The sequence below is a fragment of the Eucalyptus grandis genome, chromosome 3, assembly GCF_016545825.1.
Source record: "Eucalyptus grandis isolate ANBG69807.140 chromosome 3, ASM1654582v1, whole genome shotgun sequence".
Classification (NCBI taxonomy): Eukaryota; Viridiplantae; Streptophyta; class Magnoliopsida; order Myrtales; family Myrtaceae; genus Eucalyptus; species Eucalyptus grandis.
The window spans coordinates 9,613,321-9,631,873 of NC_052614.1; the positions used below are offsets into that span (position 1 = coordinate 9,613,321).

General features: G+C 40.0%; 1 protein-coding gene across 1 annotated transcript; it reads left to right on the forward strand.

Moving 5' to 3' along the window:
• Positions 1 to 7,155: 7,155 nt before the first annotated feature.
• LOC104436439 (phospholipid:diacylglycerol acyltransferase 1) lies at positions 7,156 to 14,024 on the forward strand. The gene is made up of 7 exons (XM_010049208.3): positions 7,156 to 8,191; positions 9,489 to 9,711; positions 9,797 to 10,077; positions 10,888 to 11,212; positions 11,469 to 11,728; positions 12,591 to 13,083; positions 13,541 to 14,024. Exons 1-6 carry the CDS (start codon positions 7,731 to 7,733, stop codon positions 13,072 to 13,074), a joined length of 2,034 nt encoding a protein of 677 aa, XP_010047510.2. The 5' UTR covers positions 7,156 to 7,730; the 3' UTR covers positions 13,075 to 13,083; positions 13,541 to 14,024.
• The last annotated feature ends 4,529 nt before the right edge of the window (positions 14,025 to 18,553 follow it).

Consider the following 18,553-nt stretch of genomic DNA (forward strand, 5'->3'; position numbering starts at 1 on the left):
TTGCTAAATGAGAGATGGGACTAATAGCTGATGGTTTGTTTCCTGTTCAACATAATCCTATTCACATAAAGGTACTTTTAGTAAGGCAATATATCAGTCATCTGCTCTGGAGAATCCAATTCCAATCAAAGCTTATAAATTCATTATGGATTTGTACTTATAGCCACGGACATCCATTCAATGCATATTCTTTTCGATCTTTAACCCTATGCGGGCTTGCTTTGTATAGGTCCTATAGGGTTCACAAGCTTTGATGCGATAATTTTTCCGATGATGGATCAAAACGCATAATTGTGCAAAGAATCATGGGTTGTTGAATTCAACTTCGATTACATCTAGACCGGTTACAAAAATGGGTCAAGGATCCTGTTACATGTCGAAACGTGACACCAAGTTTGAAGCATGGCCCTATGCAATATCACAAAAAGTCAACGAACTCAAAAAGGAATTCCAAGCAAAGGGCCTTTTTTCTTTTTTGCTTTTCAAGTTTCCCAAAAAAAAAAAAACACTTGAAACTTTCAAGTAAAGAGGGCATGGTAAAGGAGGCGTTGCTTGTGGGAATTTAACTGACACTCTTGTCTCCAACCGACGACATCATTGACTCTTAAACCTTACCTAAAGTCAATGACCCAGCCGTAGCAGAACCGAAAGTTGCGGCAGATGTTACAAAGTAGAATGAACGAACAGTCGTAACGACATCGGAATCGAAATTATAGAAGAGGGAATCGAACGGGACGAGGGATGATGCATGCCGGTTGATTCCTAAACGATGTGGAATCTTAGGTTCTTGTTCTTGTTCCAGGGGTTGCTTCAGGGTTTGTGAGTTCCGATTCTGGGATGATGTTTGAGCTTTAATGGTGCTCTGACCGACCATAAAAAGTAAACATGATCTTCACGGGGGATAACAATAGAAAAGCCATAAATTCACTATATTAATATCAATTCAGTTATAAATTTTTCAATTTTACTAATTTAATCCTTAACATTTTGATAACTCATCAATATAACTCTTCCGACCAAATTTGGCACAAAACCACTAACATGAAAGAGGAGGTGGTGTAGTCAATACTCATGTACAAATTTTTTTACATCTTTTTATCATTATGGTTTTTTTCTTTTTTTGTTCTCTTTCCTCCACCGGTCCCATAAAGGGTGTCATCTGATTTACATGTGAAAGAGGCAGCTAGACATCTCACATTATTTGCCTATGAGATTGGACTTCCGACATTACTTAAAACTAAAATGCCTCTTCCTACGAAGATGGCCATCGGCATATTTCCTTTCTGTTTATAACATGAAAGAAATATATATCCAAACAAATCTTGATTTCATAAGTGATATGATCGGACTAATGTCAAATTAATGTACGTCATCTCAAAAGAAATCGTGCTTTCGTCTCTGCGGATGATGAGCATTTCAGAATATTTGCAAGTAATCATCTATTATTTGAATCAAATTCGGCTCTATTTTCCATTTAAATAGGGAAACAAGAGCAGTTAGTCAAAGCGAGCCGCCAAATGAGAAGGAAAACGAACAAAAGACGTTGGCAGGAAGAGCATCACGTCATGACATTCTCGTATCTTCGTGGAATGCAATGCCAACACGCGAAAAAGAAAATTGGAGAAAGCGGAGGAAAAGAAAGGGACGAGTTTGCCCTCTCACGATTTCTCAGTTGTGGGCTAATCAATATATAGACTACCCCAAGCACCTCTTGACTTTGGAAATACCACCAAAAAAAAATAAAAAAAATAAAAAAACCTTTGAAATTAGTGAACTCATTGCACATACCCATAACAATTAATCTTCAATGAATCTCAAATTCACCATAATTTGAGGTAAATGCAGCTTATGTGTATTGGTTTGGAGAAAGTACGATGTGAGTCAAGCAATTCAAAATTTTATATACCAAAAAGATTAATTTGAAGTAAACGTGCCCCAATTATATCGATTCAAGAGCTTCACTAAAAAAAAAATTATATTGATTCAAGAGCTTTTGCGGCACAAAAAGTTATTTGAGGGTGAATGCAGAACAAATATATCGTTTTTGGGTTTTTGGTGATAGGCACCTTGAAATTTCAGATCACCAAGTGTTAAGGGTATAGAGTCGAGAGTTTAGGGGTTATCAGCACAAGCTTCGTAGGTGCAAGTAACGCATTGTTTACCCACTGAAATGGACCCAAGTGTGGAAATTGCCTACACTGCTTTGGGCCCTCGACCCAAGAAGCAGGACAGAGACGACAATGCCGTCATGATTGCACTTCCAGCCGAGATACAGACAGAGGTGTCTCTGATCCTGTTCATTTGTCCTGGTCCTTGGGCCCTTCGCAAATGAATCCGAGGTTGTCTCGTGCAGGTGTCCTTCCATTTGTCCCGAGCTTTCCATCAGGACGCTCTCTCCCGCGTCCACGTTACCCTCGGATTCCAGAGCTCGAAACGAGGGAGGTGCCAACCGGACCTCGCACGCCTAATCAAGGAAAACGGGGATCTCAATCTTGAAGATGAACAAACATGATTTCGCATGACCCAAGACCAAGAAATTTCATTTCGTGGAACTGCTTTGCGGAAGTCATTGATGAGGAAACGAAAACGATGGGTCGGGATTTCGATTGCGAAATGAAACCGATGTGATCTATTCACTCGAGGGACAGTGCGATTCGATTTTGTAGGCTCGAAAGTTCAATATCAATGTGAGGACATTAGGGATGGCGTAGTGTGCTACCAAATTATGGTTTAAATAGTCTATTGATGAGGGAAACGGCAAGTAGGCTTTTGGTTTATATGACTATAGAACTTTCCATCTATTGAAAAGAACTGCCCCCTTGTTGGACCCTAAGAAGAAAAGAACATGACGTCGAAAGTACATTAGTTTCGTGTTGCGCTTGCCTCCATACACTTTCTCCATCTTTGTCCTTTTGTTGCCAGCCTTGTTTTCTTTAGACTTTGTCTTCTTGATCAATTGCGAAAGAAAGAAAGTACATTATTTTTTTATCATATTTGATAAAAGGTATAGTGTTTTAATCTAACACCAGCCAATGTTGACCAAAACATTATGTCAAACTTTTTAGCTTGAGAAATGGATGTCTCCTCAAAAGGGATGAGATCAAACTAAGTCGTGATGATGCTTTTGGTGGAAGGATACTATAATTATTATCACAAGCGGGAATGTTGGTACGAATTTACTAGAGACTATACATTGTGTAGGTACTATACATGACCCAAAACCAAAGAAATTTCAGCATGTGGAACTGCTTTTGCCAAAGTCATTAATGAGCAAAGGAAAACGATGGGTCATGATTTCAATCGCGAAATAAAACTGATGTGACCTATTCATTTGAGGATAGTGCAATTCGGTTTTGCAAGCTTGAAAGTTCAACGTCAATGTCATGACATTAGGGATCGTCTACTATGTTACCAACCGATGATTTGGATGGTCTACTGATGAGATAAACGATGAGTAGGTTTTTTTTTTTTGCATACTCATATTGGACCCTAAGGAGAAAAGAACATAACATCAACATAAATTCGAAAGTATATTAGTTTCATATTGAGCTAGCCTCAATATACTTTCTCCATGTTTGTCCTATTGCTAGTTTGTTTTCTTTGGATTTAGGATTCGTTTGGTAACATTTATGTTCGGAAATAATTTATTTTTAGAAATAATCTTTTTCTATTCTTAATCCTCCGAACAATTTTTCAATAAAATAACATGTTTTGTAATTATATAAATTTTATATTCTCGAAATAAAAAAAGAATATGAATACATTTGGTACGATTCAAAAAAAAAAATTAAAGTACAATTTTTTTTAATTTTTTTCTTATTCTTCCTTACAACCACCAACAACATCGATCGCCGGTGCCGCCACCGTCCAGCCCGATCGGTGGAGGTGACCGTCGGTGGCGGGTGGCGATGGCAATCGACAATCATCGGCACGACGATGGCAACGTGGCGGCGATCGGCGGTAGCGGACTAGCCAGTCATCAACAGCGGTCGATCGGTCGACCGGTGACCATTAGCGGTGCCAATGGCAATGGTCATGGCAATGGTCATTAACAGCGGCAATCAACGGTGGTGACAGTGATCGATCGACTAGCCGACTGGCAGCAACCTCGATGGTCATCAACGGCGAGTAACGATGATAGCAACCGGCTGGGGGTAGGTAGTAGAGAGGGTGGTGGCCAACAAATAAGAAGAAAATAACTTATTTCTAAAATTTGTTATTGAGAGCAAAAATTACTTTATTCTATTTTTTGTATTTGTTCAAAATCTATTCCTCAGTCAATTTTCTATTTTGGGAAATAGAAAAATTATTTGACATTATCAAATTGAAGTTTCCTTAATAAGGATTAGATGAAATTAAATTGTGATGATGCTCTTGGTGGAAGTATACTATAATTATTATCACAAGCGGGAATGGTTGTAGGGATTTGTTGGAGGCTATACATTGTGTAGGTACTACATAACAACTAGGCTAATCAAGTCCGCATTCGCATGCACATATGTATGTGTGTGTGGAGTTTATATCACATGAAACTTACACAACCAATTTATTTTTAAATTGAATTTTCTAATGTCAAGATTCTAATTAATTGCTATGTGAAATATGATCCAAACTTTGAGACCATACACTATTGGAGTTGTAAAATGAAATAATTACACAAACAATTCTTAAACTTTGGTCAACTATGCGATGTCGCCCTGATCTTTTAATTTGTGTAGTGTGTTCCTTGAACTTTGATCCTATATATAATGTCATTTTTGAACTTTTAAATATTTTCATATAGTCTAAGGACTATATTAAACATTTACCGGTAGACCATATTAAATAAATTAAAAATCTAGAGATGATATTGTACATTGGATCAAAAGTCATTTAAGGATCATATTGCCCTTAAAAGTCGAGGAACGATATCGTACATTAAATCAAAGTTCAATGGCCATTTTTATTATTATCTATTATAAAATCTTGATTGGCTAGCAATCTAACTTGAAAGTACATTAATTTGATATTTTGCTAACCTGCATATACTTTCTCGTGTTTATCCTTTTGTCGCTAGCTTTCTTTTCTTTGGACTTTATGTCTCCTTAATCCAATAAGAAAAGAAAGAAAGAAAGAAAGTACATCACCGATAAAATATAAAGTGTTTTAATCTACACCAACCAATGTTGACTAAAACATCATGTCAACTATTTAGCATGATAAACCGAAGTCTCTTGAAAAGGGATGAGATCAAATTAAATTGTGATAATGCTTTTGATGGAAGTATACTATAAATTTAATCACAAGTGGGAATGGCGGTACAAATTTGCTAGAGACTCACACTGTGTAGGTACTGTATAACAACTAGGTTGATATGAAAATTGATGTTGAATCAAATCAAGTTTGCATTCACACAAATATGGAGCTCATATCACGTAAAACTTACAAGACAAATATAAATTGAATTTTCTAGTGTTGAGATTTAATTTAATTGCTACATTGTGTGAAATATGATCCAAACTTTGAGACCATGCACTTTTGGGGTTATTATTGGAAAAAACGACACAAATTATCTCAGAATTTCAGTTAAATGTGCAATGCCGTCCTTGATATTTTAATTTGTGTAATGTGATTCTTGAACTTTGATATAATGTGTAATGCTATCCTTGAATTTTTAAACATAATCATGTAATTTAGGGGACCGCATTGAAAAAATAAAAATTTAAGGGCGATATTGTATATTGTGGTAAAAGTTCAGGAATTACATTACACAAATTAAAAATTCATGAATGACATTATATATTGAATTAAAGTTCACGGATCGTTTGTGCTATTATCTCTTATAAAATCTCGCTTGACTAGACAATCTAACTTAGAGAGTACTATATGAACCGTGGATCACAAGACGAGAGGAGGTCAACATTAAGGTCTATTAAATGGGACCGCAATCAGAATAAGACAAATATAATCATAAATTGAATTTTTTTAATGTTGAGATTTAATTTAATTGCTACATTGCGTGAAATATGATCCAAACTTTGAGACCATGCACTTTTGGGGTTATTATTGGAAAAAACGACACAAATTATCTCAGAATTTCAGTTAAATGTGCAATGCCGTCCTTGATATTTTAATTTGTGTAATGTGATTCTTGAACTTTGATATAATGTGTAATGTTATCCTTGAATTTTTAAACATAATCATGTAATTTAGGGGACTGCATTGAAAAAATAAAAATTTAAGGCCGATATTATATATTATGCTAAAATTCAGGAATTACATTATACAAATTAAAAATTTACAAATGACATTATATATTGAATTAAAGTTCACGGATCGTTTGTGCTATTATCTCTTATAAAATCTCGCTTGACTAGAAAATCTAACTTAGAGAGTACTATAATGAACGTGGATCACAAGACGAGAGGACGTCAACATTAAGGTCTATTAAATGGGACCGCAATCAGAATAAGACAAATCGAACGTCTTTCCCTGTAGAAACGGCCAAGGACAGAGCCACTTCGAGTAGTCCGCCTTTGTCCAAATCCCAGTCCATCCCAAACTCGGGTCGGGTTTTTGAAATTGGAGGGCCATAATAGTCCCACTGAAGTCACAAAAAAGAGCAACTCGATTTATTTATGTATGATCTCAATAAATATATCAAGACATCAATCCTAAAAGAAGAGAATAATTACCTAAGTAATCTCGGTCATTTGCAAAATCAACTAGTTGGGTTCGGATTTTTGAGTACTTGCAAACTATAATTCAAACTCCCACCTGTATCTTTTAATATTTTCTAAATGACACTATGAATATGGTCTCGAAACTAAAACATGCTATATAAAAGCTCGATGATTGCTTTGTTATTGCTCCAACTCCATGCAATGACCGAAAATTTAGCCACAGCTCTGCACTTTCAGGATTAAGAAAATGTAAGAAAAAAGCAAAAAATCCCAAATGCATTATGTCGGTACGAGGGAATGCATTTCTAGGATTATCGAGTGAAAGAGAAATGGACAATTCAAAATGAGTAAAACTGATCTGAACACCCGTTTGAACGATCGATTAATAAAAAAAAAAAAAGAAGGTTATTCTTGCATCCCATGCTTCCACCGCATTCCAGACCCTCCCCCACCATCGTCGTTAAAATCAATCGCCTCTTTTTTGGCCACGACATTTCCCTCTGAATTCGAAGAACTTTCCCGTGCTCTCTCATCTCTTCTTTTAGGGAAAAAAATGTTCTCCTTTTCTTATTAAAAAACGCATCAGATGAAGACCAAGATCCGATGCGTGGTCTCCCAACACTACACCGCACAACAACAACGACTACAAACTTTACAATCGTTTACGAAAGCCTGTCCTAAAGCTCGCCGACCGCGGCGCAATCCCGAATCTCGGAAAAAAATACATTTTCTCTAGTGTTTTTCTCGGGAATCCGGCGACGACCGCCCAATGATATTCTCGCCGGCCTAACATTTTCCGCGGAAAAATGCAGATTTTCTCAGCAACCGAACGGCGTCGCTAGGAAAAAGGAGAGAGCCTCGCCCTTGCCGTTATAAACCCCGCGGCCAATCTCGCGCTCCCGCACCGAACGATTTTCTCGCCGCGAGCGACGGCGTCTTCCTCCGCTCGTCCGACAGCGCGGCTCCGGCGGCTCCCTCCGGCGGCTCGCGCCGGCGCCATTGGATCGCCACGGGGCGATCGTCCATGAGGTGAGAGTTCCGCGAGCTGCTTCGGCTCGGGAGGAGGCGATGTCGTTCCTTCGCCGCAGGAGGGCCGCCGAGTCCGCGAAGGCCGGCTCCGGTTCTGGGGACGACGGCGGCGGCGGCGAGGGCGGGGATAAGAAGGAGAGAGAGGTGAAATCGAGGAGGAAGCAGGGTCCCGGAGGGGGCGAGCGGCCGAGGCGGTGGTCGTGCGTCGACAGCTGCTGCTGGTTCGTGGGGTGCGTGTGCTCGATTTGGTGGCTGATGCTGTTCCTGCTCAACGCGATGCCGGCGTCGTTCCCGCAGTACGTGACGGAGGCGATCACCGGGCCGCTGCCGGACCCGCCCGGGGTGAAGCTGAGGAAGGAGGGGCTGGCGGCGCGGCACCCCGTGGTCTTCGTGCCCGGGATCGTGACGGGCGGGCTCGAGTTGTGGGAAGGGCATCAGTGCGCCGAGGGGCTGTTCAGGAAGAGGCTCTGGGGCGGCACGTTCGGCGAATTGTACAAAAGGTAAGGAGCTGTTTTCGCCATTTTCTTTTTCAGCTGGTGCCTGATTCGCTTGTGTTCGAGCCTTCGGGTGTGGCTTTGGGAATGGTTAATGCGGTGAAGAATGAGGGAGGTTTGGTGTTCATGGTGTGGTGGATTCATGTTTTTTAGTGGGAGCGAAAGTGTACGAATACATTCCGGTCATGGAGGTTGATAATTCATAATTGTGGTAGGCAACGTAACGTGGTTGCGCTTTTACAGTTTATTCTGGAATATACTTTTTCGTTTTTTGGGATGACTGCGACGTGAAGGAAAGTGATTCTGAAGCTCAAATTGGAGGGGTTGGAGCCTTGGTGGAAGCCAAAGCTTTTTGAATGTTCTTGTTTTTACTCCTTGGCGAGTTTTTCGCCATTTGCTGGCTATTTTCCCAAATCCCTCCTGCTTCCCGAGTTCTCAAGTCAAGTCAGCGAGGCTGAAGCAGTAGTAGCTTTCTTGGCCATGTAGCTTTAGAATGTCAGCGGAGTAGTCCAGTGTATATCCTTTTTTGTTGTATGTCTCTCAACTTATCTCCAGGCCACCACAAGAATTTGGAACATCCAGTAGTTCTCCTAGAAATGAGCCCTTTGAGTTAATTGTCGAAGTTTTTCGCTTCAATGTTCCTCTTTGCTTCATGGAGCTCCTTCTTTCTTTGTTTTGGTTTCAAGATCCCCTGGTTGTGTCGGAATTTGGCATCATCAATTGAGTGCGATAGTCATTGTCATCTAATCTATTTGCCAGAGGAACGGAAAGGGATAAAAGAAGCGTGTCTAGGAAATCCTTGAAACTTGACATCCTACTCGACATAATTTTGCATTGGTTTTGTATTTGAAACACATTGCTGGGTGGCCATAGATTGTGGAGCAAATGAAAGCCGAAACCATTCTTTTTCTCTGGAATCATTTGCAGGTGTTACTAAATATTCTGTTATTGCCTTGTTCTTGTCTCGGTGGGATTTGATAACCGATTCTGCATTTTTTATATTGACAATCTATAATGTACATCACTGTGCCCATTCTCCTGTCATTTTTCTTCTTTGTTTGAAACTGAACCTTTCCTAGTTTACTTGCATAGACCTGAGGGCTCTTGAAATCTTTATCCTTTTATATCCAAAATCCGGTAGAACACTTTTCTCATGAAACAACAGGTCAATTTCCAAATGTATTTGCGTGTATCTGTTGATGTTTTCCACTTAGTCCATTAATCAGAAATGTTTAGCTGGTCTGGTGATGTTAAGTTGATCTTCTAGTGGAGCTGTATCAGTGTTTTTCTTTATTTCCTGCAGGCCTTTATGCTGGGTTGAGCATATGTCACTAGACAATGAAACTGGACTGGATCCTCCTGGCATAAGGGTTAGGCCTGTATCTGGACTTGTTGCGGCTGATTATTTTGCTCCTGGATACTTTGTTTGGGCAGTCTTGATTGCCAATTTGGCTCGAATTGGTTATGAGGAAAAAAACATGTATATGGCAGCATATGATTGGAGATTATCATTTCAAAACACTGAGGTACATTCCTGTTGCTCAATCTATTTATCTGCTTCTTACCGGTTTCAGTCGTTTATATTGAATCTCTGAAAATCAAATTCATTAGGTCAGAGATCAAACTTTGAGCCGGATAAAAAGTAACATTGAACTCATGGTGGCTACTAGCGGGAACAAAGTAGTTGTTATTCCACATTCTATGGGGGTCTTGTACTTTCTGCATTTTATGAAGTGGGTTGAGGCACCAGCTCCTATGGGCGGTGGAGGAGGATCAGATTGGTGTGCAAAGCATATCAAGGCCGTCATGAATATTGGAGGACCATTTTTTGGCGTTCCAAAAGCAGTTTCAGGTCTTTTTTCAGTCGAAGCAAGAGATATAGCAGTTGCCAGGTTCTCCTATGAACTCACTGTTATATTTCAATCATCTTTCTTTGAAGTGATGTCTTTGCTGAAAGTAGCTTTTTTTGCCAGACATAGACGGTCTCTTTGTTGTCCTGTTTGATGTAAAATAGAGATTTGAGTCGGCTATTCTGAGTTCATTTCTGATTTGTTAGTGTGAATTTTGAATAAGACACTTTTCTGAGGTTCTGTTAATCAAAGAGATGGTACTGTCTAAGGCTTTGAGATTTCTCTCACTTCCTTTCATTTTTCCAGCAAAATGCATCATGCCACAGCAGTATCAAATTGTTTTCCCTCTTTAAATGGCATGAGGATGGCTGCAATGTCAATTGGTTAACTGGACAATTGATACATTGTATGAGAGGGAAATAGTATTTCACCTCTTGAACGGGTTAATTGCACTTAACACCCTCCTTCAAAATGATTCCTTGACCAAGTCGTGTTGTCTATAAACCCTGTCATCACCCTCCTCTGGGTGTCTATTGCCATGAGTTGAGGGTATTGGGTGCTAAATTTAGTGTTCAGAGATTGGTCTTATACTTTTTCTTTTTTGAAATGATTCAAACCATTGCTCTGAAATGAAATTGATTTTGCTAGTATGTCTTACCAAATTAGATTGAGTATCTCATGTTGATATTTGAAGTGTTATCTATGCTGCACTATATGATGCTTTCTCGCTGGGTATTCATGTAGTAGTTTATTATGCCTGAACTACTAAATTAAATCTATACTTGGAACTGTTGAGTTATTATGTCTGGTCCCTTTGAGGGGTTCTTATCATCAAGTGCTCATGTTGTACAGGGCATTAGCACCTGGTGTTTTGGACAAAGATGTATTTAAATTTCAAACACTGCAACATATGATGCGTATGACTCGTACTTGGGATTCAACAATGTCAATGATACCGAAAGGTGGGGACACTATTTGGGGCGGTGTTGATTGGTCACCTGAAGGATTCTTTAACTGCAGCACAAAGAGGTCAAAGAACATTTACATGACTACTTCAGAACGCAGTGCAGTCAGGGATCTGGAAAATAGAGCAGGTGTAAATTACGGGAGGCTTATATCATTCGGTAAAGATGTAGCTAACATACATTCTTCCAAGATTGAGAGAACAGATTTTAGGGTATTGTCTCTTGCATTTTTTTCAGTGACTCTGTTTATTGTGAAGTCCCTCACTTCCTCCTACCCCATCCCAGCATGCTGTCTCCCCTTGCAATTGAGATGTGATATAAAATTGACTGAAGTTTGCCATCTGAAATTACTGTATTAGAAATTTTAGGAACTTCTTCCAATGTCATTCCGGTGCACTACTTTTTCATTGTTGCTTTTTGAACTGTTAAATTGGGTTCCATTTATGTTGACTAATTTTGCATGTGCAGGGTGCTGTTAAAGGCAGAAATCTATCAAATACAAGTAACTGTGATGTGTGGACAGAGTATCACGACATGGGAGTTGGAGGTGTGAAGGCTGTTGCAGATTACAAAGTCTATACAGCTGGCTCAATTTTGGATTTGCTTGATTTTGTGGCCCCCAAGCTGATGAAACGTGGTAGTGCTCATTTTTCATATGGAATTGCTGATAATTTAGATGACCCCAAGTATCAACATTACCGACATTGGTCGAATCCCTTGGAAACAAAGTAAGATGATTCCTCCTTCCCTCCCAGTGCGTGTGTGTGTGTTTTGTGTTTGTTTGTGCGTGCGTGCGTGCGTGTGTGTGAGAGAGAGAGAGAAGGTGCGTTAATAAATGAATCGGGCAACAAATTTACTCTCATGGGGCATTTACTTGCATGTATGGAGTGGGTCAGTGTTAGGTGAAGCTTTTAATTTGTACTTTTGCCTTTTTTCTTTTCTTGTGACTCTTATCAGACTCTAATTTAATACACCACACTGGAAAATTTTTAAAAAGCTTATTTTTATTGACAAGAGCCATGTATAAACTTATTTTATAAATATTTTTAAGACTTTAAATACTACTTTTCCATTTTCAAGTGTGTAAGTTCTTATAAAGAGCAATGGCCTATAGGCCAATGAAAACACTAATCTGGAGGACTCCAGTAAACTGCTTATGCGTTGACATCTGAGTGAACACTGTGGCAACTGTGTTTTTGAAGTTTTGCGCCAATTATATTACTATGCTTAATCCATTAAAAGAGGATGGACCTGTTCAAAAGAAAAAAAAAATCCAGAAATTGTCCCTTCTAAACAGAAAATTATGAGAGTTATGTAGCAAGCTGTACTTTTGAGCAGTCGTTCTAGAAAACTATTTAGGATGCCACTACTTTGATTATCTTCATGATAACTTTTTCTGGATTTTTTTTTTTTAATCAAATTCTGGGAGATTGAGAGAGATTGCTAGTGCTGAATTCTGATGGATGGCCGTCTCTTTGTTTAGACATTGCTGGCAAAATTACCATTGGGAATCAGTTATTTATGGCGTGTGCTTGCTGAGGAAGAAGTAAAAGTCTCATTGCTTAGGCTGCTTTCACTCTACTTTTGCAGATTACCTAATGCTCCGGACATGGAGATATATTCACTCTACGGGGTTGGAATACCCACGGAAAGAGCATATGTCTACAAGTTGACTCCTACTTCAGAGTGCTACATTCCTTTTCAGATAGATACCTCGGCGGATGGTGAAAGTGAGGACTCATGTCTGAAAGACGGTGTATTTTCTGCTGATGGAGATGAAACAGTTCCTGTCTTGAGCGCTGGTTACATGTGTGCAAAAGGTTGGCGAGGCAAAACTCGTTTCAATCCATCTGGCATTAACACATACATAAGAGAATATGATCATGCACCGCCAGCCAATCTCCTCGAGGGTCGAGGTACCCAAAGTGGAGCTCATGTCGATATCATGGGGAACTTTGCACTGATTGAGGATATAATTAGAGTGGCTGCAGGGGCTACTGGAGAGGATTTGGGTGGAGATCAAGTTTACTCGGATATCTTCAAATGGTCTGAGAAGATCCAGCTGCAGCTCTAGATTCACACGGTGAGTTAAGCTTCCTCAGAAGTATGATGATGCTTCACTTGCTCACTAGGATGCAATTTGTATTTGATCGGTTGTTGGGATTTCCTGCTTCCTTTGGTAAATCGTCCTTTCTTTTCTGAAACTTCCATTTATATTGCTAGACTATCTCTTGGCATACAAAGTTATGAACATGCAAGGAGAATTCATTGTAGTTCAATAGTTCCTTCTACAAGGAGCATCTTGTTCTGCTTGCTCGCATATTTAGTTTGTTCTGCAAGAGCAATGCTATTGTATGAAGGAGAAAAACTGTGGCATGCTATCAGTTGGAATATTATTCTACATCATCCATTACTTTTTGGGAGTGTGGATAAGGAAATTGTTGAACTTTATGAGGACATCTTAAAGTTCCTAGTTCAAGCTTTGTTGTGTTCACTCGGTTGTTCTGACAGTTCATGGTTCTTCGAATCTGTTCCTGCAGACAAACCTTTGGGCATCGCTTCTGCACTTCAGGAGGCACTAGGCAGATGGTTTGCGCCGAGAAGTGACTGAGACGTGGTCATGTTGCGCCGGACTATCTGCTTGCCTAGGCCGGCTGAACTGAATTGAGGAATGTACCGGCAAAGAGAAGAACGTGGTATTGAACTCTGAGTCTGTAATGACTTCTTGTCGGGGCTTACATTGGCAGTGCCGTGAAGTATGCGCAATAACTCCATCTAGCCATTCCGGCCCCGCCTGCTGAATTGGCCGCAGTTCCACGAAATTTTGCATATTCGATTAATTTAATTATTGCTTTTCGACCGATGTTGCTAGGCATGAGTGTGATTCTCTCTCTTTCTCTCTCTCATGCTTTTGTCTATAGAATTGGTTGTGAAGATAAACTGGACCTTTCCGGAGGGGGCTGGACTGGTTGTTTTCTAGTCTCTCTCCCTGTCAGCAAATGTGACCGGAGTCTTCCGCTCTCTTATCGTTCCTGTACTGCGAATTACCTCGTCCGTACGAGCTTGAAAATGAATAATTAAGTCCGATCGAGCATCGAGCCCTCGTTTTCGTGTCAGCCGGACATTCTCTACCACGCCCGAAGGGTTGCGATCACGCCGAACATGAACTAAAAACTCCTTCGATCCTCCTTCGATCCGACGCCCGCTCAATAAGCATCATCCTCTTCACCTTTCGTTCGTTTCGATGTCGTTTCGCAACCGTCGCTGAGAAAGCCATCGACAACGTCAACTATCGTCGTGGGAAAGCTTCGTCAGGCCAAAAGAGAGAAGCAAAAGAAAGAGGAAGAAAGAAAGACGGACAATATTTTTTGCAACGAATCTTCCCCAACATCCTAACCCGATTCGAAGTGCTCAACACTTAGCCCACGTCGACAAAACGACAAACTACCTCTTCGTCCCTCGACGTGGACCTCGGTTTACCCGAAATAGCCCTACCTCAGGCGACGTGACTTTTCATAATTTGATAATCACGAGTGTCGCTAGGACGACTTCTTCTTGCCCTTTATTTAATTGCTGTCGTGGGTCTTCGAAGAAAGCTCGTATAATCCGTTTGTCGCTTTCGGTAGACAAAGCCGGTCGGGTTATATATTCGATTTGGATCAGATAGACTCCTACTTTCTAATAAATACATTTTCCAGTAAAATGAAAGATAATATTTTAATTCATCGCTACTTATGAACAAATTTGCGATAATGATTGATAGTACCCGTACGGAAAAATCACTTGTCACACCATTAGAAGTATGAAAAAGCAAAAAGATAAAAAAAAAAAGAAGCTAAACCGAAATTCATTTTCTTTTTGTCATTATCATAATCTTGTGATTGAGGATAGTGCCGTAAGGCGTATCAACTCAACTGTGGACATTTAACCCATCCTCACTCACTCCAAACACGGGAGGCTATTATATTTACATACTCGGTAGTAACCAGAACTGTAGTCCTAACGTGGTGTCTACCTTCACCACCGTGAGATCTCATAATTCTCTGTTTATCTTTATTTTCCCGATAGAGAGGGAATAGGATGACAGCACGGAATCTCCCACCTCAGGACGGTTCTCCCGCTTGCTTCCTCTATGAGCCTTTTAAGGACTTGCTCGGGTCCAACATAATCCTAGGTCTAGGTGGATTATTTCGTAATCTATAAAGTTTTTGACATTTCCTCTAGATTGCTTGAGTTTCTTGCAACCAATATGAGATTTTAGATTGTCGGATGGTTTATACGTGCGAAGTCATATATTAAAACTATATTTTTTCTTTATCACAATAATGATTTTTTGACTTCTTTGCTTGCCCATTCTCACTTTCAGCCCAACTCCAATTTGATCATCCTTAAGTAGCGATTCTACCAGGAGCGGAGGCGTTGTGATCGAGCAATCTCACCTCACTCCGATGAACGACACCGTGTAGCTCATCATTTTCCAGCCATTGGATCGTCTATTTTTATTTGAGAATTATCTACATGTTGGAAATCCATGAAAGCAAAACCACTAATTATACCGCCACCATCTCTCATGTGAAGTGGACTGACGTAGGCTAGAACTATCCAATAATTTTCTCCCTACATGCACCTCACCCATCGCCATGACTATTGGATCCATTGCTTGCCCCATGCCCCGCTTCGTTGTTGCAGGCCTACCTCCATTAGAGCACTACGTTTCGCCAACAACTCAGCAAGCGCCTTTGAGCTCGTATCTAAGATGTTAGCTATAGCACGTTGATTAGGGGTGAACAAAAAGAATCGGCCAGTTCTGGACGATTCCTAAAGGCAATTAGTTTGATTCTTGGTCCCGAAATATTGAAATTAGTGATTTTTGATCCGGTTCCTAATTTGATATGTGAAATTGCCCACTTGGACTGGATCGATTATTTTAATTTTTTCTATATTCCTTACAAATCTACAAAAACTAAACAACCCTAATCCTTCCTTTACAGCACAAAGTCACGAACCCTTAGTCACTCTCTCGCGCACACGACTCGCACTCGGACGATCCCTCTTTCACGGTCCCAATTGGTACAATGAAAAGGAACTTTTGTACTTTACTTCTCAATTATTTGTGACCTTACACTTGGCCCCCTTAAGGAAAAGTGAATTATTGGTTGACCTTCTGTCTGTTGAAGGGTCAAATGCGATTTAATGATAGGATATAATGACAAATCTCCAAAAAAAAAAAAAAAAAAAAAATTCCTCAAGTTTCATTGACCCATTCAATAATCAAATTGAATCGATAACTTCATTTTCAGAGAGTATCGATCTGGTTCCTTATTCTAGAAATTGCAAACCGATCCCTCTAGTTTGATTCCTACTTTTTGACTAGTAACTAAGCCATTCAAAGTAGATCACTCCTAACATTGGTCGAAACTGATGAGGATAACCCACATTGACAACATAATACTGAAGGGGAAGGGCTCTCGAGTTATTTGATCTCACCTAATCCTCACATGGAGCTCTATAGCCCATCACTTGTTAGAACGTGAATCATAACCAGAACCTAAAAATGTATTGTCATAGGATAACATAGCCATGGTACGGGCTTGACACTTTCGACAAGTGAAGACAAGGGAAAGCAATCATAGACATAGTGTCCCCTTGAATACTATAAGCACCACAAACGATAAAAGAAACGTGCACCTTATCCGTTAGTGCTCGAAAATGAATGATTAAAGTCTGATCAAGTACGGGGAGCCCTAATTTCCGGGTTGAATCGGACAAATTCTGGACCCTTGCCAAGGGGTCGCAATCATGCCAAGCATAGACTAAAGTATTCCTTTTGATCCAACATCTTTCTTTAAGCTTTCGCTCGCTAAGCCTTATCTCTTCGCTCTCCTGTATCGGCTTCATTTTCTGATCCGTCCTTCATAAGGAACCCCCCCAAAAAAAAAGAGAGAGAAAATCGAAAATTACCTTTACATCAAAATAAAGAAAAAGGTTCAGCAGGCCGGAAAAGAAAAGAAAAATGGACGATTTATTATCGTATATCGGATTCGATGAATGCCAGGAAGACATCTTACCTTCCATTTAATTTGATTTCGTGGGTTTCAGATGAATTTTTTTTTTTTATTCTGGTCCATCGCTTTCGGCAGACAAAGCATGTTAGGTTCAATTTTTTTTGTCCTTGGGTGCACGTCAGTTTGGATTCGATACCCTTCTAATTTATTTTGCAGAATTAATATTTCCACCAAAATGAAGAACAATATTTTAATCTGTGGAAACTTACGAACGAATTCGCGATGCCAACAGAGAGCACTCGCATGGATTCAGTGGTGGGTTTGTAGAAATCGTTCATTAAACATTAGAAGTAAAACGAAGCAAAAGTGAGAAAACGAAAAGGAAAACGAACCATGTAAATTAAAAGCCAAACTAAAATATTCAAAAAAAAAAATTCATTATTATAATCATAATTCGAGGTATTGTCTAACTATGGGAAAAAGGTATTATATGGTAATCTGCAAAATTTCACGGCATTTCTTTTTTAAAAGCTCAAGTTTATTATCAATTGCTGAAATAATTTTTAAACTTTAGAGTTTATGGGGATATTCGAGCATGATCCATTTTTACCATGATCTTCCACGGTTTTTAAATCTTCGTGCTGTGACTTTGATTCTTCCGGCAAATATTTAAATGTCTTGTTCGTGTGAACTCATTTATTGATTTTTATTTTTTTCCTAGCATTAGCTGAGTTAAATTACTCTTCTTCTTCCTTTTTTTCTGGGGGGTTTCGATTTAAATTTACTTTGAGGGGTGTCGTCATTTAAGAGATCTTTTTATATATTTATGTATTTTTTTACTTCCTTGGTTGCTGGTTCCGCTTCAACATGGATCTTGTCATCATTAAATTAGGAGATTCTACCGGGGGCGGAGGCATCGGATCCGGGTTAATCCCCCCTCGCTCCCATGGACGACACGTGTTGCTTATTATTTTCAAAATTTCCCTCCCAATACTGCGAGAGCAAAATCACAATTTCACTGCTTTCTTAATCATGTGGAGTGGGTTAATGGAGATCGGAACTGTCTGATAATTTCTCCTTTACGAGCCCCTCACCCATTACAACCATTGCTAGACCCGTTGCTTATCCTGTATACTACTCTGTTGGCATAATTGCGGGACCACGATGTCATTGGCAACCCAGTCTCCCCTCCAAATGAGGGCGACATATAGTAAGTCTCGTCGCACCCTGGGGCCGCCTCGGCCCCAACATCTCTCTCATTGCAATTATGCTACGAAAACCCTAGGCGACTAGTCGCCTAGGGTTGGTGCTAGTCACCAACCTCCAAAATTTAATTGGGGCTACTGTCAACTCTACTGACCTCGAATCTATCTAAATATGAGGTCAGCTCGAACCCACCCTATTTCCCGTATCTGGGGCTCACTTGAGCTCAAACATGAGATCTTACTTGAGCTTGGGCTCGATGATGGTGAGGATGAGCCGCAACAAGGTGAGTGGAGATCGGAGGCGAGGGACCATCAGCCTAAAAGTGAAGGTGTTAGAAGTAGA